Genomic DNA, 26529 nt, shown 5'->3' with positions numbered 1-26529 from the left:
TCAGGACACAGATGAAAGGACACTGAAGCTTTTATCCAATTAACCTTTTCCCTGAATTCCAACCCCCTTACCTACTCTTCTCCTTATAAAAGGGCCCATTTTATACTGGAATTTAAGACAGTTTATTAGGGTACAAACCTGCTGTCTCCTCTATCGTCAACCATCTGAATAAAGTGCCCATAAAGATTCAATCCCTGTCTCTGCTTATTGGGTCTGGTAGATGACTGGCAGCACGAGCACCGACATTTCCGGTTTCAAAGTCAGAATTTCAAGGAGGCCAGTTTCCATAGATTATTTTATAGCATTCTAGGTGAGAGATGACGGTGCAATTAAAGAGGAGAAAGATCAGAGACATATTTTGGAGAATGACTTGCAGGACTTGGTGAGAACTAGCTGGAGAAGGCAAGGATGAAGGAGAAGTGATGTCAAAGACTTAGATTTTAGGACTGGACATTTAGAATAACTTTTAAGTTACCTCCTAGCTCTCAGATACTTAGATTCCATAAAATTTCAAACTATTACAGGTGTATTGGGGATGAGGGCATAGAATTACCCCTGGAAAGAACCCTAGGTGAAGGCTGCCAAGATATATGGACTGGCTTGGCCTCAGTGTAGGTGGAACAGGCAGGTCCATCAGGATTCTACCTTTCCTCTTCAGCCTAAACTGTTCTCAATAGATAAACTACTCAAAGGCAGCCAGTCTCTCCCTGACTTCTCTGCCCCACCCAGTTTCTCAGTTATTAAGCAATAGATCCTTGAGAGCCAGTATACTATAAGCACCTGGAGTATGTGCTGGGTTGCACCTGCACACCAGGCTATGGGGCTGGGCAGGGCCATTTAGGACACCAGCAAAGACCTGATCCCCATGAGTTTAACAATCTCAAGCCACACCTGGGAACTAGCTGACTCAAACATGTTTATTGAGCTAACCACAAGAGCACAAAAGAGGCTGGGAAAGATGTTCCAAAAATACAGGAAAACTTATGCTCTTTCAATTAAACAGGGAAGTAGTGCTCCTCTGGAATATTGAGGTGAAGCTCCCACCCCTCCAAACACAGCAGGAAATAGACACTGCTCAAACAAAGGAAGAGAGCCATGGTTACATTAGGAACAACAGGGCTTAAGGTTTCTCTATGCCAGCATCATCAGAGAAATGTCAGATTAGAAAGGCAAAGCCCACTTCTTCCTCTCAGAGATCAAGGTGGGGCCTGGAAGTAATGGTTCCTTTGGTTTCCTTTTCCTGTTTGCCTTTTCCAAGTGGTCATTGTTGAGGCGGTGGGTGGAGACAGGTAGGGGCGCACAGTCATGTCAGAATTCCTGTAATGAGAAAGTTGACAGGCAATCACAGAGACATAACAGACCACAGGACAAAGAGATGACTGCAGCGTCCTACAGAAAACAATTCTAATTCCCTTCCTGCCCTCGTCCCAGGGCTAATCCTAAAACTCTGGACACAGCTGAGCAGGCAGATCATGGGCTGTATGGCCTTTCTTTCCATTTATTTGACAGATACACAAATGACCTGCCAGCATCTCCCAAGAGCACGTAACTCAACTCCTCTTACCCTGCCATCCACAGTCTGTTTTGGGGCCACTCACCTCAATGTTCAGCTCTGTAGAATCTAAGAGGTCCAATCCAGGCTCACTGGAGTAAGAGTGCTAGAGAGAATGGGGTCAAAAGTCAGAAAGGTCCTTCCCGACTCCCATCACATTGCAAATGATCACAAAGTTCCCTTTCCAATAACAAGTGTAAGGGCTGCAGTAGGTCCCTGAAGCAATCAGGAAGGGAAGATTAACAAAGGCAGGGTGGGCAGGAGGTTCAGGCCTAAATTTCCCAAAGTCATCAGAGAAGTGCCTCCTCTTCTGACCTGCCGACTGATCCCCTTAAATTTGTTCCATTTTGGAACCTGAGAATGAGATTTTTCCTGAGGGGACTTTAGGAAAGACTATAGAATTTAAACTAAGGCCTTGTTCTCTAGTCTCTGGTTTAAAGATGTTATTGTCTAGTTTTTCCTTTTGAGAATAATACCTCCATTCTCCTGCTTTATTCCATCCTTTCTCCTTCCTCAAAGAACAGAGAACGAAGCAGAAGGATAACAGCAGCAGACACATAATCCTTTTCAGTTTATACTCCTTTTTGTTCTTTTTCATTTTGTATTTTGTGTAAAAGCTTCATTTTAAAGATGAGGAGGCTAAGAGGGGTTGAAGAGCTAACTTGATAAAGTGGTAGAACTGAGGATTCTCAGATCACCTCACTCAAATGCCATGCTTTTCCTACTTGATGAGCAGCATTTCCTCCTGGGGAAGCAGGCTGGGGTAGAAAAGGGAGTGAGTGGAGGAACAGGGACTGGTGCAGTCCACTAAGGACACAAGAGGGAAGGCAGGGTGCCTATGTGCCTGTGCATGTGCATACATTATGAAGAGAATTACTGAATGGGCTGCAAGACTGGGCTAGATGACCTTCCATCTTCAGCTCTAGGATTCCTTTCAATTTAGATTCGGGGGCAAAACACTTATTTGGAATGCTATTTCAGTCTTTTTTCATATTTTATATTTATTTAATAAAAATAAAGTTCCAGCAAAGAGCAAAGCAATTTACAAACCTCCCTTCTTTACTCTGTGATGCTTTCAAAAAGTCCTAAGTATCCACCAGGGACAAAGGCATCATTGAGACTTATAAGAGCAGAATCACTCTAGTTTCTCTTTCTCATATGTGCCTCTAGTTCTGGAGGGAGAGGGGAATGCTGAGTCCACTCACCTTGTCTGGATCTTTCCATTCTCCATCTGACTCATTCTGAATTTCTAACTCTTCTTTGTCTTCTTCCATAAGGCTGAGTCTGATGGCAGAGCAAAGAGTAGAGGTTTCCAAACTGCTCTTTAAAGACCCCTGAGAGTTTCTCAGAGGCACCCCAGGGAAGCAAGGGTGAACAGTAAGTACAGCAGGGCTCTAGGTTCCCACTCCTGCTTTAATTAGCAGCTCTACTCTTACCAGTTTTACATACTAGAGTTCCTCATTATATTGGAAGGAAGTGTTCTGTGGTTAAAACAATTCCAAAAAGCATCAGCACAGAAGCACTGGATAAGGGGAGAACCCTATCACCATGGGTAACAGATCTGAAGTGAAGACAGAAGATAATGAGAAAGGCTCACCGGGTCAGCCGGTTGCCCAGACCAGGACCTGAAGGGTTAAATGGAGTCTGGAAACGCTGTGAACTCAAGAACCGTGACCTCTGGGTGCCTCTAAGGAGTTGGCTGTTGGGAATGATGTAGGATCAGTGACAGTATGCAAAAGTAAAGGGTAAAAAGAAGATGTAAAGTGGTCAGCATTAAAGGGGACAAAAGCTCAGAATGTAGGGAAAAAGAGAAAATGTAAAGCTAAAAAAATAGAGAAGGATTAGAAAAGGGTCCAAGAAAGAGAGAGTGTTGCAGGGGAGAACAGAACAAAAACAGCAAGATGGAGATGGCAAGACACCAAACTGGGAAATCAGACACACCCAGATTCTCCCCCTCCGCCCTCACCCTTGGGTAAACTGTGATTCTGAGCCTTCTTCTTCCATCTCTTCCAACTCCCCCAGGGGATGCCGATCCTTCACAGCTGTGGAGGTAAGGGTGGGTATAGGTGGGATGCTGTTCAGCTGTAGGCTTTCCTCCTGTGATGAAGAGATGTCCTCTCTGTTCTGCTTGGAGGAGCCTGCAAAGAAGCAGATGCACATATAAACTGTAGACCAGATACTGCCATGGACAGTTTTATTTTTTCAAGACCTGGATTTGGTTAGAGAAAGTTAAAAAGCGAATGGAAACCTAAATGGTCTCATTATATTATGACTAAAAAAAATGAGTGTAGCCCTATGTACTAAAATAATAAGGATTACAGAAGTGTATCTAGCTCTTTCCATCTCCGGCCACCACAGTGAGAGGAGCTGCCACCATGTCTGTCTACCTGCAATGGATGGTCATACAGAACTGCTCCAGCTTCCTGATAAATAGGAATAAGCAGACATACAGCATGGAACCCAATAATCTGAAGGCATGCAACTCCTTCTGCTGCAGTGCGATGATTCATCACAAGACGGTGGGTATGGAGCCAGTGGCAGATAGCAAAGGTGTGGTGGTTGTCACGAAGTGGAGACAAGGCCAGCGAAAGCTGGCCACCTCCTACATGCAAATCACGATCAACAAGAATGCCTGGGCCACCCTGAGCAGCATCCAGCACATGATCCGCAAGAGCAAGTGCTGCCTGGATCTGTGCATGGCCACCATCTGCAGGGCCAGCACCATCCTGGGCAGCCAGAAGCACATGATGGTGAAGGGGAAGCAGGTCTGCCCCACCAAGAGCTCCTGAGCACCACAAAGCAATAAAAATATCAGCAACTTTTCTCAAAAAAAAAAAAAGTATATCTAGGACTTGTCCAAGAAAAACTTACTACACACCTTTTAATACCAACTCCCAAATTCATCTCAGCTTTTGCCCCTCCCCTGAACTCTAGATTCTATCCCCAGCTGTCTCTCCAACATCTCCGCCTATAAAAACACGGCTAATAGCGAAGTCCTGATTTTACAGACATCCCCATCTCCTAACAATGCCATCCTTCCAATTGTTAGGACAAAATTCTTGGAGTCACCCTCAACTCCTCTGTCTTATATTATACATCCTGTTTGTCAGAAAGTCCTATTAGTGATATCTTGTAAATATATCCAGAATCTGGCCACTTCTCACCACTTCTTCCACTCCCCCCCCCCCCAGTCTATCCTGTCTCCTCTCTCATCTGGACTCCTACAACAGTCTCCTCAGTGGCTCCTTTGCTTCTACCCTTGCCCCTCTAGACAATTCTCAACACAGCAGCCAGAAGGATGCTTTTAAAACATAAGGCAGATACTGTCACTCTTCTGCTCAAATCCTACAACGTTTTCTCATTTCACTCCACATAAAGTCCAGTCTTTACTCTGCGCCATACGTTCTGGGCTCCTATGACTCCTGTGTTCTCATATCCTATACACTCTCCACTCAGCTACACTGGTCTTCTCTGTTGTTCCTTGTACGTACCAGGCACATCCCCTATCACAGCCTTTGGACTGGCTGCCCCTCTGATACACTATTCTGATATACACCAGGCACCTCCCTCACTTCCTTTAGGTTTTTGCCCAACCTCCATGCTCTCTCTGAGACTTCCCTCTGATCACTCTCTACAAGACCGCCATCCCCATCTTGTATTTCCTCATCTTCTTCCCTGATTTTTTTTGCCATGGCACATTATTATTACCTGACACTCCTAAAGAAAGAGATCTCTGTCTTTTTTGTTTGTTTGTTCACTGTTGTATTCCCAGCACATGGTGCTTAATAAGTATGTGTTGAATGAACAGTGGAACCAAACTTTTTAGTGTCATTTTACCTTTATAAACTCTTTTTTAAGCAAATTAATCAATACATTTATGTACTTTTCCTATGCTTTGCTTATGCTATTCTGCTAGTCCATTGTACTCACTTCTCCTTTGTTCAGCTAATATAAATCTTACCCAGTTTTCAAGCTCCAGCTTAAATTCCATTTTCTTGGTAAATAAAACCTTCAAAAATCAACTGAACTTAAAAGTGACAACTTCCTTCCCTGAATTCTTTAGCATTTATCTGTAAATTCTCAAACACTCAGGGAATTATCATTTTCTGGTGACTGTTCATAATTCAGATTTTCTAGAAATGCATTTTCTCTCTTTCCTATTAGATGGTAAGCTGTTTGAGGATCCTTCATGGTCTCTAAAACACCTAACACAGTATCTTGAACACAGTAGGTTCTTAACAAATCGTCGTCGGCAGCCGTCCATCTCGAGAGACGATGGTGTAGCTTCTTAAGAGTCTATCTGCACCACCGAGAATGGTTGTGCAGTCTGACTCGGGAGTGACACGGTATCTGTCTCCTCCCGTGTTGAATCGCCATCTTGTGATGACGCTGGAGTGTCCTCTCCAGTGAAGCTGAAGCTACAGAGCCTGGGCAGGGTGATATGGAGGGTCTGCTGTTGCCCATGCAGCAGACCCCCCCTCTCTTCGCAGCTGAAGGGTCCAAGGGAAAGACGGAGTCAATACAGCTTGGGTTCAGGTGCGCCGCAGGAGTTGCCGGTGTTGACTACAACGTCAAACCGCCTTAGGGACTCCGGCTCCAGATTTTCTGTCGGGGTTTACTCCCTTAGCCTTTCCCCTGAAGAGGTATGCCGCAAGGCAGCGGAGGTTTTTTGGAGTCAGAGTTTTCCTTCTCTGATGTACCCTGACTGGAAGATCGAAGCAGCGACACTTAGCTCGCAGGCCGACGCTCAATCCACTGAGCCAAACCAGCCAGGGCAAGGTTCTTAACAAATATTTATTAGCTAATTAATTAAAGCAAAGTTTCCTGGTAGTAATAAGGGATAACTTTGAGTGATATTCTTGAAGACATTAAAAAGACGTCATACTCTAACTCACAACATAAACAAAAATTAACTCAAAATGGATCACAGACCTAAATATAAGAGCTAAAACTAGTAAACTCTTAGAAGAAAACATAGGTGTAAATCTTCATGACCTTGGATTAGGCAATGATTTCTTAAAATGACACCAAAAGCATAAACAACAAAAGAAAAACTAGGTAAGTTGGATTTCATCAAAATTAAGAACTTTTGTGTTTAAACAAGAACAGACTGACAGTGACCAGAGGGGAGGAGGGAGGGTGAAAAGAGGGGAAAGAAGGAGAAGGGTCTAGCCAAGGAACTAGTATAAATGACCCATGGACATGGACAACAGGGTGGGATTCAATGTAGGGGGGAGTGGGGTAGGAGGGAGCAATGGGGAAAAATGGGACAACTGTAATAGAAAAACAACTTTAAAAAGTATATATGTGTGTATACATACACACACAGACACACACACAACTTTTGTGTTTCAAAGGACACCATAAAGAAAATGAAAAGACAATCCATAGAATGGGAGAAAACTTTTGGATATCATATCTGATAAGGAACTTGTATCTAAAATATATAAAGATCTCTTACAACTCAATAATAAAAAGACAAACCAATTTTAAAAGAAGCAAAGGATTTGAATAAATATTTCTCTAATAAAGATATACAAACGAATGGTCAATAAACACATGAAAGATGCTCAATATCATTAGTTACTAGGGAAATAAAAATTTAAACCACAATGAGATACCACTTCATAGCCATTAGGAGATTAACAGAATAAGAAAGACAGACAATAACACATATTGGCAAGAATGTGGAGAAACTGGGGTCCTCATACATTGCTCTTGGAATTGTAAAATGATGCAGACACTTTGGAAAACAGTTTGCTAGTTCCTCAAAAAGTTAAACATCAAGTAATCATATGATTGAGCAATTTCACTCCTAGGTATAGCTCAGGAGAACTGAAAACATATGCCCATGCAAAATCTTGTACATGAATGTCCATAGCAACATTATGCATAACAGTAACAAAGTGAAAACAATCTAGATGTTAATCAGCTGATGAACAGATAAATAAAATGTGGCCTATCCATACAATGGGATATTATCCAGCCATAGAAAGGTATGAGGTACTGATATATGCTAAAGCATGGATAAAACTTGAAAACATTATGCTAAGTGAAAGAAGTCAGACATGCAATGCCACATATTATATGATTTCACTTTATAAAATGTCTAAAATAGGCAAATCCAGAGATACTAAGTAGATTAGTGGTCTTCCCTAGGGTTGGAGGATGGGGAGAATGAGTAATGTCTACTAATATTTTAGTCACATCGAACTTGTGATTTCTAGGATATCATTTAAGATGAGACTATATAAGAAAAATAGTTTAAAAAAAAAGAACCTTAGGTGAATTATAAGACAGGTGGCAATCTGAAGATGAGAAATCATGAAGGTTGTGTAAAAATAATTAAATTTGTAAAATAACAAAATACAAGATGTTAGGAAGGGGCACCCCAAATGTACAGATCTCTTAGTTCAATCTTTGGTTTTATCATTAGTTTCTAATTGATTTTTCATAGAGGTGTGCTATTTTAAGTTGGCTAAATAGACCTTGATAAAATGAGTACCCTTAATGATAGTAGGTGCTCAATGAAATATTTTTTATTTAACCAAAGGCAAAAGTTTGAAGGAGGCAAAAGACCATATGCTGCTTATCCACGTAGTGGCTTAAAGGAAGTAGTGCTGGGGACCCTGATATCTGTACACACCGTATATATACATAAGACACATACACAGCACTTTACCTTCAATGCGCCTCTTCTTGGAGTGGGGGTATCCCTGAGGACTGGTCTCTGCTGTGTTCTCCACAGGGCTGAGGGAGTGGCAGTAAGTGGTGACTGAACCCCAGGGATGGCCAGGGTCCCGGGAGACACGCTGCAGACACTTTTCTAGGTAGGACAGTCTAAGCAAGGAGTAGGATGAAGAGGCTGAAATGATTACTGGGTCCTCACCATCCCATTCCCTAATCACATCTTTATCCACCCACCCATAACTTACAGTAACTGCTTGTCCTGATGGAAAAGTCGGGGGGAAAACTCTGAAAGGAGCTCCAGGAATGCAAGATTTGGAGGCTGACCAGAAGATCCAGCTGGAGGAAGCTCAGATAAGGAGAACTTGATGCCTTCCCTTGGATGAGCAGAATTATTTTAGGAAAACAGTCCTTTTCCACTTCTGTCCCAGGGCTATCCAAGTATACCCTCCTCCTGTCCCCAGCTTATCTCCCACAGCCACCCACCTGCCAACCCGATTGCTTCTTCTCAACATGCATATCCTCCCTCCGAGACCTTATTCTAAGCCTTTGGCTTGGCCCTCTTAGGAAAACTCAAGGACAGACTTCCAACCAATACTGCCTTACTTGTGTAGCATGACCACAAGGTCACGGTTCTGTAGCTGCTGGGGTCCAAAGCTCAAGGCAAACCTCCGGGCTAGGTCCCTCATCTCCATGAAAGCTGGAAGCTCATTCAGTCCCTGGGGCCCCTGTTCCTGCAGCAGTTCTGTGTACAGCTGTGTCCAAGACACATGATACATTTGAGAGATGGAGGAACAAGGTGGAAACAGAGAAGTAGAGCATTCTCTTCTCTGCCTAGAAATTCTAAAGGGCTTGGGATACCATCTGTTACTTTAACTCTTTCTTTCCTTCCAGGACACTATCCCTATCCCTGGTCCCTGCATCAGAGAGAGCTTTTACCCTTGCTCTGTAACAATAAATAAAAATGTCTATAATAACCAAAGGAGGCTGAGAGAGAACAGATTTTTAAAAATTAGAAATCCTTATCATTTTATTGTTGGCGTTCCTAAGTCCCAACTAATATCTGAATTTCTACAGAGTTGGGGTGGAAACTGCCCTTCAGATAAAAAATACTTTTCATGGGTCTAGTAGTTACGAAGGAGATGTCAGGTAAAATAACAGCAAAAAAATATCAGCAAGTTCCTGCTCTTAAGGATCTCATATCATAAATGGCTGGGGGTGAACAGCGTCTATAAACTATACAGAGGGCATGCCACAGTTTTGAGGCACTCTAGGCAGAAGAGCGTACCTGCTTGAGGCTCAGCAGCAGGATTCGGGAACAATGACTTCGGTCAATCTGCCTTGCTCTAGTTAATGTTTCCTTGATAATGTCACCATAGTCATTGTAAAACTGAGGGAGAGGAAATGGAGAAGTCAGTGTCTGACTACAGGAAAAGACTGTTTGGTTTCTTCCTTCACGTTCCTAATAGTGACTTCGGTAGGGAAACATAAAGTTAAGTATACAGCAACTCAGACTAGACCTCATCTCTAGCCAATAGGTGCAAAACTCAAAATAAATTAGAGTTTAGGCAAATAAACAAGGGAAGAAACCTGCCCTGAGCCCATTTCTTGGAGAATAGTAAGCCTGCCAGTGCATACTCTCATCCAGCATTGAAACCTTCACTATTTCACTCATTCCACTAAAAGAGAAGCTCCATGAAGCAGGAATTTTTGTCTATTTTGTTCAATGCTTTGCCCTTAACATTTGGAATGATGCTTGTACATAGCAGATGCTCACTAAACAGAAATCAATACAATGGTGGGTTTAGGAAATCAAGGTACACATTGTGAAAACTGATCCCTCTTCCATTTTTTTTTTCCTTCTTATATTATCCCATTCCAAAGACTGGGTTCACAGAAAAAGATATTTCCTCTCCAATGAATTTCTTCCTCCTAACAACTTTTTCTCCATAATTGTTTACTACTAAGTTTCTTTTCTTTGTTCCTTTATTCTAAACTCTATTGCTTTTTCCCTCCTACTTCTCCTTTAACCCTGATACAATAATCTCCTCCACTGTCCTTTCTGTATTTGCTACAGTGCCTGCAGTCATGCCTGTGGTTGGTTACCTTGGTGACTCACTGTACCTTGTTATAGTGTTTGAACACATCTGAAGCTGCATCCATTTCCAGAACCCCATAAATCAACAGTTTGCAGAACCCAGCCAGGAGGCGGCGCCGCTGGTGCAGCTGCTCTATCTGTAAATGGTCCTCCTGGGAATGACCTGGCTCATATCAAATGCAAAATGGAAATATAAGAATCACAGATTTAGGCCTCTTGTCTTATTTGCCTGAGGCAGGCCCAAGCCCCAGACCCTTCCTGAGCCCCAGGTATACAGTCCCTGTACCCTTGCCCAATTCTCCAGGCTGGATGAAGATGTGGTCCATGAGGAAGCTGGCTAGCTCAGACTGAAGAGTAGCTTCAGGAAGAAAGACAAGGGGCCTAAGAAAATCACGTCCCCCTACGATCATCTGAGGGCTGAAGATGAGAAGTAGATCACTTAACAAGACAAAAGCCTGTTAGGGAAAAGAAGAATGCTTAAAATGGTCAGAATATTGACCAAGATCAATATTACACAACTAATTTCCCCTTAGAAAGGGATTCCTCAAACCCTGGGAAAACTTGCCTCCTTGGTCCCTCTTGATTAAATGCTCACCTGTTCCTGGATCTCAGGATCCACATCTGAGAGGCAGCTCTGGCAGAGTTCACAGAAGGCCACCATTCTGCCCTTCAAATTCAACAGCTGCTTCTGTGGAGAAAGTGCCTTCAGGGGGAGGAATGAAGATGCAAGTTCCTTCATTCCCATTCCCCCTACTCAGACCCATATTCACCTGGGAAGCACCTGCTCCAGAAAGGTGGGTTAGTGTCCAGAGAATGGAAAAATAGACAACAGTCAAGGCTGGCAGGATCACCTGTAAACAACCAAATGTTACAAAAATGAGGGATGGGACAAAAATGAAGGATGGGTCAAGAAAGTAATGGGAAGGTAGGAAGGGAAAAAGAAAAAGACAGAGAGGGAGAGACAAATAGGTAGGTACATACAAGGTCTGTCTGGAAAAAGTCTAGCCATTGTTAATATAATGAGAATGGTTTGTACTACATGCAGGTAACCTGACAGTGAAAGAGAGTGGACTAGAATGAGCATGTGTGAACAATGACTTCACTGTACTAGTCAGTGGGAGTGGTAGATGCCATTGAGTGAGCATATGTACTATATGGCTGTCACATTCAAAATGACTGAGTAGAGCAATGAATCTGCATTAAATCTTGTGTTAAGCTTAAACATTTCTCTGTGGAAACTATTCAGATGATTCAGAAGGCCGCAGCTATGGGCTACTGGTGATTGGCAGCTTCATCACAACATGGCTGCTCATGACTCATGCAGTTTTTTGACCAAACATCAAATCACCCAGGTGACTCAGCCCTGCTGTAGCCCAGATTTGGCACCCTGTGATTTTTGGTCTTTCCTCAAACTAAAATCACTTTCGAAAGGGAAGATATGTCAGACTGTCAATGAGATTCAGGAAAAATAAAACAAGGCAGATGGTGACTGGGAGAATTGTGTGAGGTCTCAAGGTGCCTACTTTGGAGGGAGCTGAGCATCATTGTCCTATGTACAAAATGTATCTTCTTCAATAAATATCTCTATTTTTCATAATACATGTCTGGATACTTTCTGGACAGACTTCATACAAGGCAATAATAAGAGACAAAAGCAGTGAAGAAGAGAGAAGGTGACATTAGGGGTGATCTAATTCCTTTTCTGGTATAAAAGAAGTGATCAGAGACAATCTTCAGAGCATTTTATCCTGGGTAAAAATCTCATCTCTGCCTAATTTATCTGAAGTCTCCTAGAATCCCTCAATATTATCCTTGACTCCCAGGAAACCAGAGAAGATGGCTGTTTTCAGGCATTGAAAAGTACAGTTCAGCCCTGACTGGTGTGGCTCAGTGGGTTGAGAATTGTCCCGCAAAGCAAAAGGCCACCAGTTCTGATTTCCGGTAAGGGAACATGCCTGGGTTGCAGGCCAGGTCCACAGGTGGGGGCGTGGGAGAGGCAACTAATTGATGTTTCTCATACATCAGTGCTTCTCTCCTCTTTCTCCCTCCCTTCCCCTCTCTAAAAAATAAATAAAATTTTTACAGAAAAAAGTACAGTTCACCTTCCAAGAGTGAAATGGAAGGACAGCACACACATGATCTTTTGTCTACTCCACATCCCTGGGACTGGAATTGCTTGGAAGAGCTGGCTACCTAGGACACAGGGCCCTTAAAAACTCCTCTCCACCTCCACATCTCCAACTTGTCTACTTGCCTGATGAGGAACCTCTCCTGTGTCCACAGCCTTACGGAGGAGTCGGCAGCAGGGCTCATAGAGCTCCCATCGAGTTAGGTCATGAGCACTTGAAGGGGGAGGGAGGAGAGGGAAATGTTACACCAGAAGGGGAAGAATCAACTCCATAGACACCAGTAGAAATCGAAGAGTAGGTGAGCTGCTCACTTGTAGAAGGCAGAGAGGCGCTTCAGAGTGGCTGCCAGACTGTACACCTCATCCTCATCCAGGAAGGATGACTAAGGAAGAAAGAAGGTCCACAATAGAATTTTCCCAAGAACTCACAGATCCATGTTCCCTGTGTGGTGGCCCTCTCCCTGTCACTCAGCCCCAGTTCCTACCTGCAGCAGCTCTTCAAGTTCCTGCTGGAAGCGGTGGGTAAGTAGGTCCACTATTTGGCTGCGGGCAAAGTCCACCCGGCTGAAGAATGTGAACTCAGGATTACAGAGCAGATAGAGGGTGTGAGCTCCAGCCTCAAGCACCGCTGGCTCTGCATGCTTCATCACCACCTCCTGGAGTTGCTGTAAAAACAGCTCCAAGTGCTAAGAGAAAAAAAGGGTGGGAGAAGGTAGTGCTGTTAGCGAGGTGGGGAGGACAACTCTTCTGGAAGGGAGTATAGCTAAGGTAGAAAAGAAATAGTGTTGAAAGCATTAAACTTCAAGGATACCTAAGAAACAGAAGACTGATTTTTCAGAAACCCACGTTCTTGAGAAGAACCAGATACTGACAGAACCTTTGGCCCTAGCAGGGAAGGAGCAAGGTAGAGGAAATATAGCTTCCTCCTCACCTTCTCTAAGCGCCTGGTGCAATAGATGTTGAGGTCAAAGTAATTAAGAAGCTGGAGCAGGGGAGCAACCTTCTCTGCATCAGCTGAGAACTGTGGTTGAGAGGGAGACCAACTTATTAGCTAATATACTGCTAATTCTTATGTCTATTCCTCACCAGATACCATTTTCTTTTCATCCCCCTCATTCCCAGTTGCTGAACAGTAAGGCAGCTCTACCTTGGCCAGAAGCTGGGGTAGCAGGGGAATGAGGTGCTCAGTCAGCTTCATCTTGTCATCTGCGTGGGTCTTACGTTCTTTAGGGGTTAAGCCCTGGAATCAGAGTCATTTGGAGGCGTGGGAAAGGTGTAGAGAAACACTGGGTATGTGTAGCCCTCCTCCCCAGGAAGGAAAAGAATATTCAGCAGCTTCCTTAAGATTTTTTTTCCTGGAAATGGAATTATTTGAGGGGCAGAGTAAGGGGTACCTAAGCTAAGACTTGAGGTTAAAGGTTGAAAATACCTGTCTGGATTTAATATTGCCAATCAACTCAACCCACCCCTCATGCCATACCTTCCTCCCAGTGACCCGTCCCACAGGTGGGTGACCCTCTGAAGCTTGCCGAACACTGGACACAAGGATTTCTATCAGTGTGCTCTCCTGCACATCACCCAGGTCTGGGTTGGTGAGAGAATGAAAACACAGAATCATAGATTAGCCACTGCATCTCCAAGTCTTCCCCCACCCTGTGTCTCTACTGCCCACTAAACCTCTGCCTTTTAAAATACAGGAAAGAAATCTCTCCTGGTTTCCTACTAGGAGGTAAAAGGCCCCCCACCCTGCCTCCAGCCACCATATGACACGCACTCTGGTCCTTCTCCAGAAGCAAGCTTGTCAGACTCTCCCAGTCCTTTAGCTGAGACCCTGCACAGTCCCACAGGCTGTCTACTAAGTAAGCAGCATGATCATGGAGCTGTGGAAGAAGGCAGACATTACGTTACTGAAGCCACAGTAAAAAACTCTAGGAAGTGACTACTGATAAACCATCTTTCTCCTTCCTGTACTGTCAGCTACCAACCCTCTCTACTCGTAGGTCTTATGTACAATAACCAAACAGCTCCTTCCTATACGTCACCTCACTCTCCACAAAGAAGGACAACAGAAGGTGGAAGAAACTCCTCTGGGTGTGTGGACTTCGGCGTCGCTCTCTCCCACTCACCATTCTTGTATCATATTCAGGGTGGAAGAGCCTGGTAGAATGGACACAAGGAAAGGGCACAGCACAGGAGGAAACAACCACCATTGAGGGAAGAAAAAATCCAAGAAGAGGTATAAAGAGAAAAGAGGTACAAAGCTAAGGGAAGCCCCAAGGAGTTGAGAGGGAAAAGGAGACCCTGAGAGAGACTTTAATAGTTATGGGGAGTTCTTAGCAAGATCAGCAGCAGGTTGAGAGAGCGAAAACAACAGGGGATGGTGTTAAATGAACAAATGAAAGGAGCCCCACTCACTTCCAGTACAGAAACTCCCCTGTAGCAGAAGCCAGGGCTCGGTTAGAGGCATATACAACGGGGTAGATGCTCTCACAGTCTGCATCTGTGAGCACCCCTTCCATGTTCCTGTCAAGAGAAAAGGAGAAAAAGCAGGTGGATATGGATGTAGTCCTCTGGCATAACTAAGGCTGGAAACAAAAAGAGGCAAAAACAATCAGGATTAACTCACAAAACTTTTAAATGAAGAGTAGAAGACAGAGGAGTATGGAGAGTTAAAGAAGATAGGAAACTTTCCCCCTGGAGATCTTGCAACTCAGGAATAACCTCTGTCTTTCGACCTGTACATAAGGAAGAGTCAACCTATGCTAGGTGGAAGAACAGGACTCTGGAAGGGCCTGCCTGATGTCAGAAAAGTAAAAGTCCAAGATGCTTGCTTCCCTACTTCCCATGACTCACTTAAGGATAAGTGTTAGCAACCTGACAGCCTCCACTGCCACATCGTACTCTCGGTCCATGACCATGGATACCATCCGATCCTGCAAGAAAAAGAACATTGCTCAAAATCTCACTGTATCCATCCCCTAAATCATGTTCTCTTAGAATTTGAGAGAACCCTAAAGAGAGGGTGTAGAAGCACATACTGAGATAGCTATAGCTGTATCAGAGCAACAGAAATGGAAAGATGAGGTAGGGAAATGGGAACCACAGGAAAGAGCCAAGTACAGGAGTACTGTCCCAATTTTACCTTGAAGCGGCTGGTAAAGAGCTCTAGGCGTGCAATCAAGTCCCGGTTGCTATACAACTCTTTGAGAGCCTTCAGACACCTCAAACGGACCTCTCGATGCTATTGAGGAAAATGGAAGTATGACTGACTACTCCTCTACTGAACTTCACTGGGCCTCCATACTACACCCCCGCTTCCCTATTATTCATTCTAGGCCTGGGTATCCTCTAAACTGAGAATTCTGAGATACCTCAAAGACAATGAACAACTATCTTGTTGTTTAAAAGATAAAAAAGATCACAGCAGAATTTAGCAATAATAATGAAGAAGATCTGGTTATCACCCTAGCATGTATTATTACCAAACCATCAATAATGTTCTTGCTTTTTCATGGGGAGTCTTTCTTCCCTCTACTCTGCTTTTGAGATGTTTCATTTCCTAAATAGGTCTTTCTCTCTTCTACCTTATCCTATCCTCCCCAATACTGGGGAAGTTTCAAGGTTCAGTGCTTTGATGGGTTGATCACTGATCACTAGTGAAACACCTAAGTGGCAGAAAAAACTGAAGTGTCCTAGGGCAGGGTAAAGAATGAGGGGAATTAGGAAAAGGAGATTGACTTGGCTCTCACCTTATCATGCAGGGTCCAGCCAATATATTTTAAATAGCTATCAGTGAGGAAAGAGGCACTGTAGCTTTGCATCCAAGACCCAAGTTCCTCAATGCAGATAGCACGAATCTCAGGAAGGACATCCCTAGGCATAGAGAGATAAATTGACCCTTATCACCTTCTCTCCAAATTCACTTTCTATCCTACCAGATGATCTCTCTGTCATAGAAAACTTTATTTTCTTGACTAAACACCATGTACCATGGGCAACAGCAGACCCTCCATATCACCCTGCCCAGGCTCTGTAGCTTCAGCTTCACTGGAGAGGACACTCCAGCGTCATCGCAAGATGTCGATTTAACACGGGAGGAGACAGATACCGTGTCACTCCCGAGTCGGACTGCACAGCCATTCTCGGCGGTGCAGATAGACTCTTAAGAAGCTACGCCATCGTCTCTCGAGACGGACGGCTGCCGACGACGATCTGTCATAGAAAACTTTACTTTCTTGACTAAACACCATGTACCATGCCTTTCACTACCTCTTCCCAATGTAAATACAATAGATAAAAAGGATTTTCTTTCTGTTAAAAGCCCATAAAATATTTAAACTTGTCTTCCCTGTCCCCTTTAAAAACTAATTTTGGAAGTTAACTGTTGGGCAAACAGTGAATGTGTTTTAATTCTACTTCAAGAAAAGATTAAATCAGCTAAAGGGTTCTGAAAAGGGAGAGGCTAAAAATCTATATAAGAATGAGAAACAAATACAGATGCTCTTTTTAACTAATTCCACCCATTCTTTAAACAGTATAAAACTCCTCACCTTTGGCATAGCAAAAGAGTATACTAGGCTCAGAAAAGGCTTGCCAAACTGTACATCCTCAGAGAAGCCCTGCTCTTTTGCTCTCTACTCTTACTTCTCATGTCCCTAGCCCCTGAAAATGGGAGAGGGAAGGTACAGAGCAAAGCTGGAGAAGAATACTCAGCAATGCCCTATCCTCTTATTTGATCTTCCAGAAGAGCTTACAAGATCTTTTGTAGGTGGGGATAAACTAAACCTTATTGGTTTGAAGTATCTGTTAAGTTTTTGCTCTAGCTGCATTAGTTCTAAGACTAACAAAATAACTCAGAGTTAAGGAGGGGCCTTGTTACTTCTATAGACTCTGTAACCGAGGACCAGCTGCTTCAACAAGAAGAGCCCATCAGCTCACCTGTACCGATGTACAAAGACACCCCTGAAGAGGGCATTCATCATCCCCTCAATCTCCTCTTGATGCTCTTGGAGCTGGAGGACAGGAAGGAACAGGTCAATCTCTCTTGTACCCAAATAATATAAGGCCACAAAAATATAAAAAAGTATGGCTTCTACTTGCTTCCTATTTATTACAGGACAGTCTTGAACCCTTGGTATCCTATGTTCCTTTTAAATCTTCTAATTCTGGAAGAAGCTGCATAGTCAACTAATACCTCAGAGGCATCTTTGTGGTTGGAAAAAAATAGTATTTCCTCTGCATCTGGTTATTTTGTATATTTCTAAATTTTTGAAACTTTCTTATGTGAAAGAAAAAGGAGAGGGAGGACAGAAGGAGGAAAGGTAGATCATCAGTACCAAATTCCATTGAAGTTCGGAACAGGGAGATTGAGAGAAGGTCATTGGTTATAGGGATTAGAAAGTTACTGGTTTGAGAATAATCTCAAAGAAAAATGAGGATAGAAGCTAGGCAGGAAAAAGGGTTCAGTTGAATATTAATAAAGTTAGGAAATACTTTCTCACAGAAAAGAATGAATGTACAACTCAAGGGACTATATGTGGTATATGTGTAAGTGGGGAGAAGAAAACAGTGGGGAAGGAGAGATTAAAGACAAAAAGAGGAATGATAACTGATGAAGCAAGAGCATAGAGAAGTACAAAATAAAAAGACACATTAGCATACATAAGATTTGAGACAGAACTAATACACGTAAGGTTTAAGAGCATACTGACAGTGAAAGAGAATGAGGGAAGTAGAAAGTTTCCTTCTCTAATGATTTAGCACAGAAGAAATCTTTAGTAAGGGCTGGAAAAGTTAATTAGTGCAGTTAGAAATGGTGAGTCCTGCCCCCTCATGATAGGAAAGTCTCAGGTATCAAGGGAGAGTGGGGGGAAAAAATCAGTGTCTATTTCATGACAGACACAGCTGTTTGAAGGTTTAATCAGTGTACAGGATTTTGTTTGGGTTTATGTCCTCCAATGGTCCTTTTTAAGTTTAAAAGGAAACAAAGCAAATACCTACTATGTGCCACGCTAGGCAATTTACTCATCATCTCATTTACTCTCCATAAAAAAATAGAATGATTCCCTTTTTAAAGAAAAGGGAACCAGAACTTAAAAGTGTTACATCAGGCCATGGAACTAGTAGTTATGTAATTGGAACAGAATTTAAACTCAGGAGTGACTGAAATGTCTATGCCCTTTCCATTCCTTAAAAACTTGGCCCCCACCCCACTCCACCAGTGGTTGACCTTAGTGGTGACCTATATATTGTACAATTGACAAGAAAGTAAAAAGTTAACTCCTTGCATGAGATGTACACACAACACTTAAAACTTTTTTTTTAATATTTATTTATTTTTAGAGAGAGGGGGAAAGAGGGAGAAAGAGAGGGAGAGAAACATCCATGTGCAAGAGCTACATCAATAGGTTGACTCTCACACACCCCCTACTGGGAACCTAACCTGCAACCCAGGCATGTGCCCTGACCGGGAAAGGAACCGGCAACCCTTTGGTTTGCTGGCCGGTGGCACTCAATCCACTGAGCCACACCAGCCAGGGCTAAGCATTTCTGATCATGAATTTAGACAATGGAAACTGAACAAAAGTGGAATTATAGAGAACTCTACAGTTTACAAATTATCAATAGAAACGATAATAATTGAGCCCACATCCCAGAAACAAGATGAGCATGAAATGACCTCTGACAGAATGGGTCTATTAAACTATTGCCAACCTCCATTATTCATGATCTAAAATGTTGCCTGGGAACCTGTGCCTTATCAGAGAGAAGTGCTTGGGGACTGATAAGGTGGACTGTAGCAGCAGTGAATGGAAGCTGGGGAAGAGGCAGGGAACACTTCTTACCTCTTTCCTTTTCTCCAACAGGCTCTCCAGCCGCTCAGATGCTCTCTGTCCTGGCCCCTTGTTCCGTTCAGCCTCATACTGACGCTGATTGTTGTCTTTGTGCAAACTCAGTTGGAGGGCTACTCTTACCAGAGAGGTCATTAGCTTCATGGCTTTGAGTCAGGAAAAACAAGATGAGGAAATCATTACTTAATGATTAAGTAATGATTTCCTCACCTCAGAGGAGAGATGAGTAGGTTCAAAGAAGGAAATAAAGAACAGTAAAAATGAAAAGCTAGAGCAGGATGACCCTCAAAATTCCAAGACTCACTGTTCTGGAGTGGACTTTTTTCTCCCTAACCCCTTTGGGCTTCTTTTAATCCTCCCTGTATTCCCAGTGGTGAGCTATAAGACACAAGGGAAAGCTGCAAATTGTCACTGTGTTCCATCCACCCTTTTCTACAATTCCACTAATGAGAAACAAATTTGGATTGAGATTAAAAAAAAAAAAAAAGCATAGCCTTGAAATAAGGAGCTAAGATGCAGACAGGAAAGAAGATCCAGCACTAGAGAACAGAGGAAAGTTCTAACAATCCCAAGGAGAACATTTATAGAGTAAAAATGAGTGCTTACCAGCCAGGGTGCTAGTGTGACGAAAGGCACGGACTTGGGAGTCTGACAGGCCAGTGAGCAGGGAGATGAGGTTGTCCATAGGAAAGCCATCATAGAGGAGGTTGTACTGACACTGATAAACCAATGTCCTCACAAATTCACAGAAACTTCCCTGGAACTTCTTCCAGGATGGACCCTGAGCTGTCAGGGGATAGTCTCCTGAATCCTACAGAGGGTTTATGAAAAGAATGGGAAAGTTATTAAAAGGTCTATGAAGCCATAGGGACATTGGATGTCAAAACCCAATAGTACAGTAAATATGTTATCTCTGTTATACTTCATTTGCTGCTATTCTCAACTCTATAGAGGTATATTCAGATAATATCTATGGGCCACTTTTGCCCCTAAGAGACTGAACCTCTCCTTCTAAAAGCTATCCTATTTCCCAAAACCAGAAAGCAGGGGATAAGGAGTCTTGTGTTTTAAAATAAGAGTGGCATAATAATCTTGGTCTTCTCCTTCCACCTCATTAAACTGTTCTGTTAGATGCTGGATAATCTCCGAGTTGGACATCTTCTTGAACATCTCAGGGGTCACAGTGCCTAAGGAATGGAGGAGATGAGATATTTACAAGGGAAATAACAAGACGCCATGACTATTTACATATACATTTGAAGAAGAGCTAGGGAATATATTGAAAATAGTTTAGGTGGGGAATCAGAAACCCAAATCTGCTATCATCTAACTATATATCTGGTATAAGGCAACCACTCTAGAAAACCCAAAGGAATTACGCAGTGGAAAACTATAGTTACAAAAAAATCCAAACAAAAAACCAAATTCAGGATTCTTATAATACAACCTGCCTAAGACTACCTGCCCCAGTAAATTGGGTCATGGACTTTGGGGGCCCATAGCTTTGGTGAAGAAATATGCAATAAAGTGGCTGAGGAATAAGAAATATGAAAATAAAATATTTCATCCAGAGAAAGGAAAAATAAAAGGTGTCTGATGGTCCATTTTTAATTTGTGACTATTATTAGTATGATTAATTATTTTTTCACAGAGAGTCTTGTTTCCAAACCAACACAGTTCCTTATTGAATCCCTACTTGCCAGTCAACAAGGTAGTTAAATAAGCGAAACTTTTCTTATGTTTTACCTTCTCCCTTCATTTAGGAATGCTTAATCCTACTTGTCTAAATGGAAGAAAGCTTTATACATAACACAGGAGCAGAAGTCTGGAGAGCAAAAAGAGATAGGAGTTTCCTCACCTTTACATCCACAAGATCGAATGAAAAAGTTAATGAGCTCCAGGAATGCTGCATCCTGGTTTTGCTTGTAGCTCTCTAGCCACTCATCCACCAAAGACTAGGAAAACAATATGGATGATTTATATTTCTGGCAATACGACAGACTAAAAATCCTGTATGATCTTCCCAATTGAAGCATCTGAACTTCTGATTAAATTTTTAAAAGCATCTTTTAAAATTTATTGCTAAACTGGAATGAAAGGTAAAATCCCATATAGTCTAAAAATGAAGTGAAGGCAGTGATTCCTGGAGATAAGCCAACTGACTTTTTCCCTAAGGGTTTCTATTAAATCCTGGGAACGCTGACTTTCTGTCCAGATGGCTGCATGGACCTCAGAGCATAGGAGATGGAGCGTAAGGACTTTCCAAAAAGAGGCTCCTGCATAGAGCTGGGTCCTGCAAAGAGTCTCATCCTCATGAAAGGATGAGAAATAAACCCACAGGTCAGAAGACAAGAAAACTATTTTGCTATGATCTTAGTGTGGCGTGAAGAGAAAAAAAGAATTCTCCTTCAAGAATTCATAACCATAAGCCAGCCCACAGGTCTATATATGCAGTCCAGATCCATACTACCTATATGATTAGAATAATTTTTATCAGAGAATTTAATTAAAAGTGATTCTGGAATGTCCCCAGTCAACTTAAATCCCAACTCTCTTAAATCCCAACTTCAACCCAGGCCCCAAAGAATTCCAGTATATAGAGCAAAGCTATCCTTTAGAATGGAAGGGCAGATAAAGTGCTTCTCAGACAATGTAAAGCTAAAAGAATTCATCATCACCAAGCCCTTATTATATAAAATGTTAAAAGGATTTATTTTAGAAAAAGGTCAAAACTATGAACATTAAAATGACAACACACTCATAACTATCAACAACTAAATCTAAAAAATAAAAACAAAAACAAACTAAGCAAACAACCAGAACAGGAACAGAATCATAAATATGGAGATAATTTGGAGTGTTAATGGTTGGGAGGGGGAAGGGAAAGAATGAGGGAAAAGGGGCAGGGATTAAGAAGCATAATTGGCAGGTACAAAATAGGTGGATGTTAAGAATAGTAAAGGAAGTGGAGAAGCTAAAGAACTTAATATGCACTACCCATGGACATGAACTAAGGGGGGGTATTGCTGGAGGGAAGGGTGGTACTGGTGGAGGGAGGAAAGGGGGAAAACTGGGACAACTGTAATAGCATAATCAATAAAATATATTTTAAAAAATAAATAAATATATAAAGGAGAGATGGGCAGAATGAATTAAATAACATAATCCAGATATATGCTGTATGCAGAAGACAGATTCCAAACATACCGTGAAAGTAAAGGAATAGGAAAAGATAGGGATAGGCAAATATTAATCAAAAATAAAGCTAGCCTTGGCTGGTGTGGCTCAGTGGATTGAGTGCTGGTCTGAGAACCAAAGAGTTGCTGGTTTGATTCTCAGTCAGGAAACATGCCTGGGTTGCAGCACAGGTACCCAATTGGGGGGGTGTGAGAGGCAGTCACACATTGATATTTCTCTCCCTCTCTTTCTCCTCCTTTTCCCCCTCTAAGAATCAATAAATAAAATCTTTAAAAAAAATTAAGTTAGTGTAGATATGTTACACAAAACAATTTTTGTCTTAATGCATAAAGATAGAGGAGTGTCAGTATATAATGACAAAATGTTTGATTTACCAGGAAACAAAACCTCAAAATACTTAAGGCAAAGATGGGTATGAATACAAAAAGAGTAATTGAAAAATTCACCTTTTTAACCCACCTCTCTCTGTAACTGATATATCAAACAGACCATACCCTCCCCCAAACCCCCTAAACTAGTAGAAATATCAAAGCAGTATCACATTTAACACTTTCATCTCACCTAAGAGAACACTGGACCCAACACCTGAAAAACACACATCCTCAAACACATTTAAAATAGTTTCAGAAAAGGACTAAATTAAAGTCATAAAGCTAATCTCCAAGTTTCAAAGACCATATTTTCTGACTACAATATAAAAGTATTAGAAATCATAACAAAAAATAGAAATAGAAAAACTTAGTATGTTTGAAAATTTTAAACTTCTAAAACCTATAAAAATCTACATTACACATCAATATGGGTGAATCTCAAACAATTGAAATAATTAAGTCACAAAAGACTAAAAGAATGTCTCATTTAAATTAAGGAACTCATTCATTGGTGATAAAACTACAATGAAAAGGCAAGGAAATGATTAACAGAAAATTCACTCTAGTGGTTGTCTCTGGGTGGTGAGGAGACTGTGGGGGTAGGGTAGAAAGAATATACACAAGGGCCTCTACAGTACTATTAATATTTTGTTTCTTGAGCTGGGGCTGGAGATCTGGGTGATAATTTAAAATTTTTGTGAACTACATAAAAGCCTTATATACTTTTAGATGACAAAGAAATTACAATCGTCGGCAGCCGTCCGTCTCGAGAGACGATGGTGTAGCTTCTTAAGAGTCTATCTGCACCGCCGAGAATGGTTGTGCAGTCCGACTCAGGAGTGACATGGTATCTGTCTCCTCCCGTGTTGAATCGACATCTTGCGATGACGCTGAAGCTACAGAGCCTGGGCAGGGTAATATGGAGGGTCTGCTGTTGCCCATGCAGCAGACCCCCCCTCTCTTCGCAGCTGAAGGGTCCAAGGGAAAGACGGAGTCAATACAGCTTGGGTTCAGGTGCGCCGCAGGAGTTGCCGGTGTTGACTACAATGTCAAACCGCCTTAGGGACTCCGGCTCCGGATTTTCTGTCGGGGTTTACTCCCTTAGCCTTTCCCCTGAAGAGGTATGCCGCAAGGCAGCGGAGGTTTTTTGGAGTCAGAGTTTTCCTTCTCTGATGTACCCTGACTGGAAGATCGAACCAGCGACACTTAGCTCGCAAGCCGACGCTCAATCCACTGAGCTAAACCAGCCAGGGCAAAAAGAAATTACAATAAGTTATATAAAAAAGAAGTGTGGACAGAGAAAAAGGAATTAAATATAACAGAATGGAACTAAAAAGTGACAAGGGTGAACAAGTTGCCACCATATCCAAGCTTTCTCTCTAGATTACCTAGTGCCTCCTTACTTTGTGACACTGTTAGGAAAGGAGCAATCTTTCTCATCCAAGGTCTCCCTGGTATCATTCCAAGGATTCACTTCATGGTTTTATCTGCCTTTCCTGATATTGGCTATCCAAATTAAATTAAATTTGTAGACACTTGTCCTTAGTTTTCCATCCTACAAAGGATGAGATGGTATCAAGAGATGGAAGTGAGATACTGTTTTACCTGCATGTCACTTTTGGCAGCTTTCACAGCATCGAAGAGATCACTGGCTGGTTGCTTTGACTCTTTCTGGCTATGACCGCGAACCATTTGAGACGCCTTCTTAGGATGTTTTGCCACCTAATAAGTATAAAGAGAATAAGAATATTTTTAAAAACCGAAAGTGACATTAACACTTGGTTTCATCCTCACATAGGTAGGCTTAGACTGCCAATTATATAGCAGTTTGAGTTACTCAGATGTGAAATAACTGATTTTTATATTGTGAACTTTATTTTTTTCCCCTTTTAAAAAGTCCATTAGTGCCATTCCTGTTCCTCTGAATCCTAATACCCTCCTCTTTTATTCTTTTCTCTTCAAAATTTGCCTCCTTCCTCTTAACATTCTTTAAGTCTTGTTTCTTCATCAAGCATAGCTCCTGAGTCTGTTTTAGGTTTTCCTTTACCATTTCCCAAACTAGGTTTGAAAACAAAACAAAACTGACTGACTCACTGGGGTTGTTTTCAGTGGTCGTTTTGCTGCTCTCTTCTTCATATTGCGTCTCAAGCTGTCTTCAAAGTCACTGTCTTCATCAGCGGACAAAGAATCACCATCCCTATGAGGAAGTGTAGTTCTCCTTAGGTACAATACCCCAGTTCCTCCATAGAAAAGGGTAAATAATAATTTCTTTTTAATCTCTAACTGTACCCCCTCTCCATGAAAAATTTATTCAGATTTCCTTTAAGAAGGGATGAGCTTACCGTTACCTGGAGGTAGGGACAAAGTTTTAAAGAAAAACTCACTTGAATAAAGCAATAGAGATGAAGAATGAGGAACTAAGGTAGGTGAAGAAGAACCCTTTACTAACAGGGCTTCTGAATAAGAAAATCAAATGATATTTACTTAGGCAGGCAAAGGGATCACTGCAGTATGAAGAAAAATCAGCATGGCTTATGGAGTCATATATTACTCATACATTAACAGGAGATTGATATGGGCATGGAGTTAAATTTCACCCCTTGAAACAAATTCACATGTCTTATTGATTAGTTAAGTTCATAACATAGATATAATCTAGTCCTCAATTAGCACTGACAGAAACAGAAATGATTCAGAGGAGACCAACTGAAAAAATGAGGGGATAAATCAGATCTTGTATAAGAATATATTTTTTCCAGGAAAAAGTTTTTAAAAAGTTATTATAAGCTTCCCCCCAAAAGCTCAAAAATGGTAACAAATAAGCATAGAGGAACCTGTATATAAAATCTCCAAATAAAAGCACTAAAGGACACTCACTACAAAGTATATACTATATGTCAGGCAAGAAATAAAGAACTCTTTACTTCCCCTTCCCCTCTCTCCCTGCCCCCACTAGAGATTGTACATGCTGAACATAAAAATGTGTTCAGGAAAGGTTTTGACAAGTTGGATGATGGATTTAGAACAGAACGTACTATTCTTGATGTGTACAGCACGGACTGCAGAAAAAAACAGAAGAACCGGGGGGGGGGGGGGTCACCGTTGTGTACCAACATAGCATCTTCCGTTTTCACGTAGTCATAGCCACTTTACTACCAAGGTGGTAAAAAGACAGAGGGGAAAACTGACAACTATGCAGTAGAAGGCCATACAAGGTAACAATTTCTCACCAACTCCACTCACCCCTCTGAAGTCTGGTCCAAGTCCCTGTCATCACAGGGCACGCTGACATACAAACTGGAAGATGCAAACAAGCTTCTCTGTCCACCTCCCATTGCTTGTTGCAGTGGGGAGGACACACTGCTTGGGGAGGAGGAACTACGGAGCTGGGAAGAGGAGGATCGAAGGGTAGGCATGGTGGTCCAGCTGGAGGAGGAAAGAGAAAAGGGATCCTACCAACCACTTCTCCCTCCCCAGCTCCGACCACCCGCTTTCTCTCCAAGGGAACTGCTCTGTAACTTGGATAGGGGAGACCACACACACACACACACACACACAAAAGAGAATCTTGACCTAAGGCATCCCGGGATTAAAGACACCACCGCCCCAGACAGACGCAGACCACGGGTTTGGAATTGCTCTTC

General features: G+C 42.2%; 1 protein-coding gene and 1 pseudogene across 1 annotated transcript; one reads left to right on the top strand and one right to left on the bottom strand.

Annotated features, from left to right (window-relative positions):
• Positions 1 to 903: 903 nt before the first annotated feature.
• On the bottom strand, positions 904 to 26301 carry STAG3 (STAG3 cohesin complex component). The gene is made up of 33 exons (XM_090279086.1): positions 26129 to 26301; positions 24980 to 25082; positions 24491 to 24607; positions 21175 to 21271; positions 20427 to 20503; positions 19923 to 20127; positions 19311 to 19462; positions 17404 to 17477; positions 16215 to 16338; positions 15608 to 15706; positions 15319 to 15398; positions 14881 to 14988; positions 14508 to 14622; positions 14240 to 14345; positions 13946 to 14049; positions 13613 to 13705; positions 13397 to 13486; positions 12951 to 13151; positions 12778 to 12848; positions 12592 to 12679; positions 11108 to 11188; positions 10933 to 11025; positions 10624 to 10792; positions 10364 to 10500; positions 9528 to 9629; positions 8846 to 8994; positions 8488 to 8616; positions 8235 to 8392; positions 3519 to 3690; positions 3150 to 3251; positions 2758 to 2836; positions 1599 to 1658; positions 904 to 1317 (listed from the first exon to the last, which is right to left on the bottom strand). The coding sequence occupies exons 1-33, from the start codon at positions 26299 to 26301 to the stop codon at positions 1309 to 1311; spliced, it is 3717 nt and encodes a 1238-aa protein (XP_090135212.1). The 3' UTR covers positions 904 to 1308.
• On the top strand, positions 3928 to 4341 carry LOC150008995 (large ribosomal subunit protein eL28 pseudogene; annotated as a pseudogene).
• Positions 26302 to 26529: the final 228 nt, after the last annotated feature.

This window comes from Furipterus horrens, unplaced genomic scaffold (assembly GCF_987537825.1).
Source record: "Furipterus horrens unplaced genomic scaffold, mFurHor1.1.pri manual_scaffold_5, whole genome shotgun sequence".
Classification (NCBI taxonomy): Eukaryota; Metazoa; Chordata; class Mammalia; order Chiroptera; family Furipteridae; genus Furipterus; species Furipterus horrens.
The sequence above is the reverse complement of the archived record's forward strand: the minus strand, read 5'-3'. Positions and strand labels throughout refer to the sequence as shown.

What these genes read in the sequence shown, in the direction of transcription:
- STAG3 (XM_090279086.1), bottom strand. Translation starts at nt 26,301, where the DNA reads ATGCCTACCCTTCGATCCTCCTCTTCCCAGCTCCGTAGTTCCTCCTCC. An exon ending in TAACAGAACAGTTTAATGAG is followed by an intron (nt 20,128 to 20,426) that starts GTGGAAGGAGAA and finishes AACCCTCTGTAG; the next exon opens with GATTCAGGAGACTATCCCCT. An exon ending in GTCTTTGTACATCGGTACAG is followed by an intron (nt 16,339 to 17,403) that starts GTGAGCTGATGG and finishes CTCTATGCCTAG; the next exon opens with GGATGTCCTTCCTGAGATTC.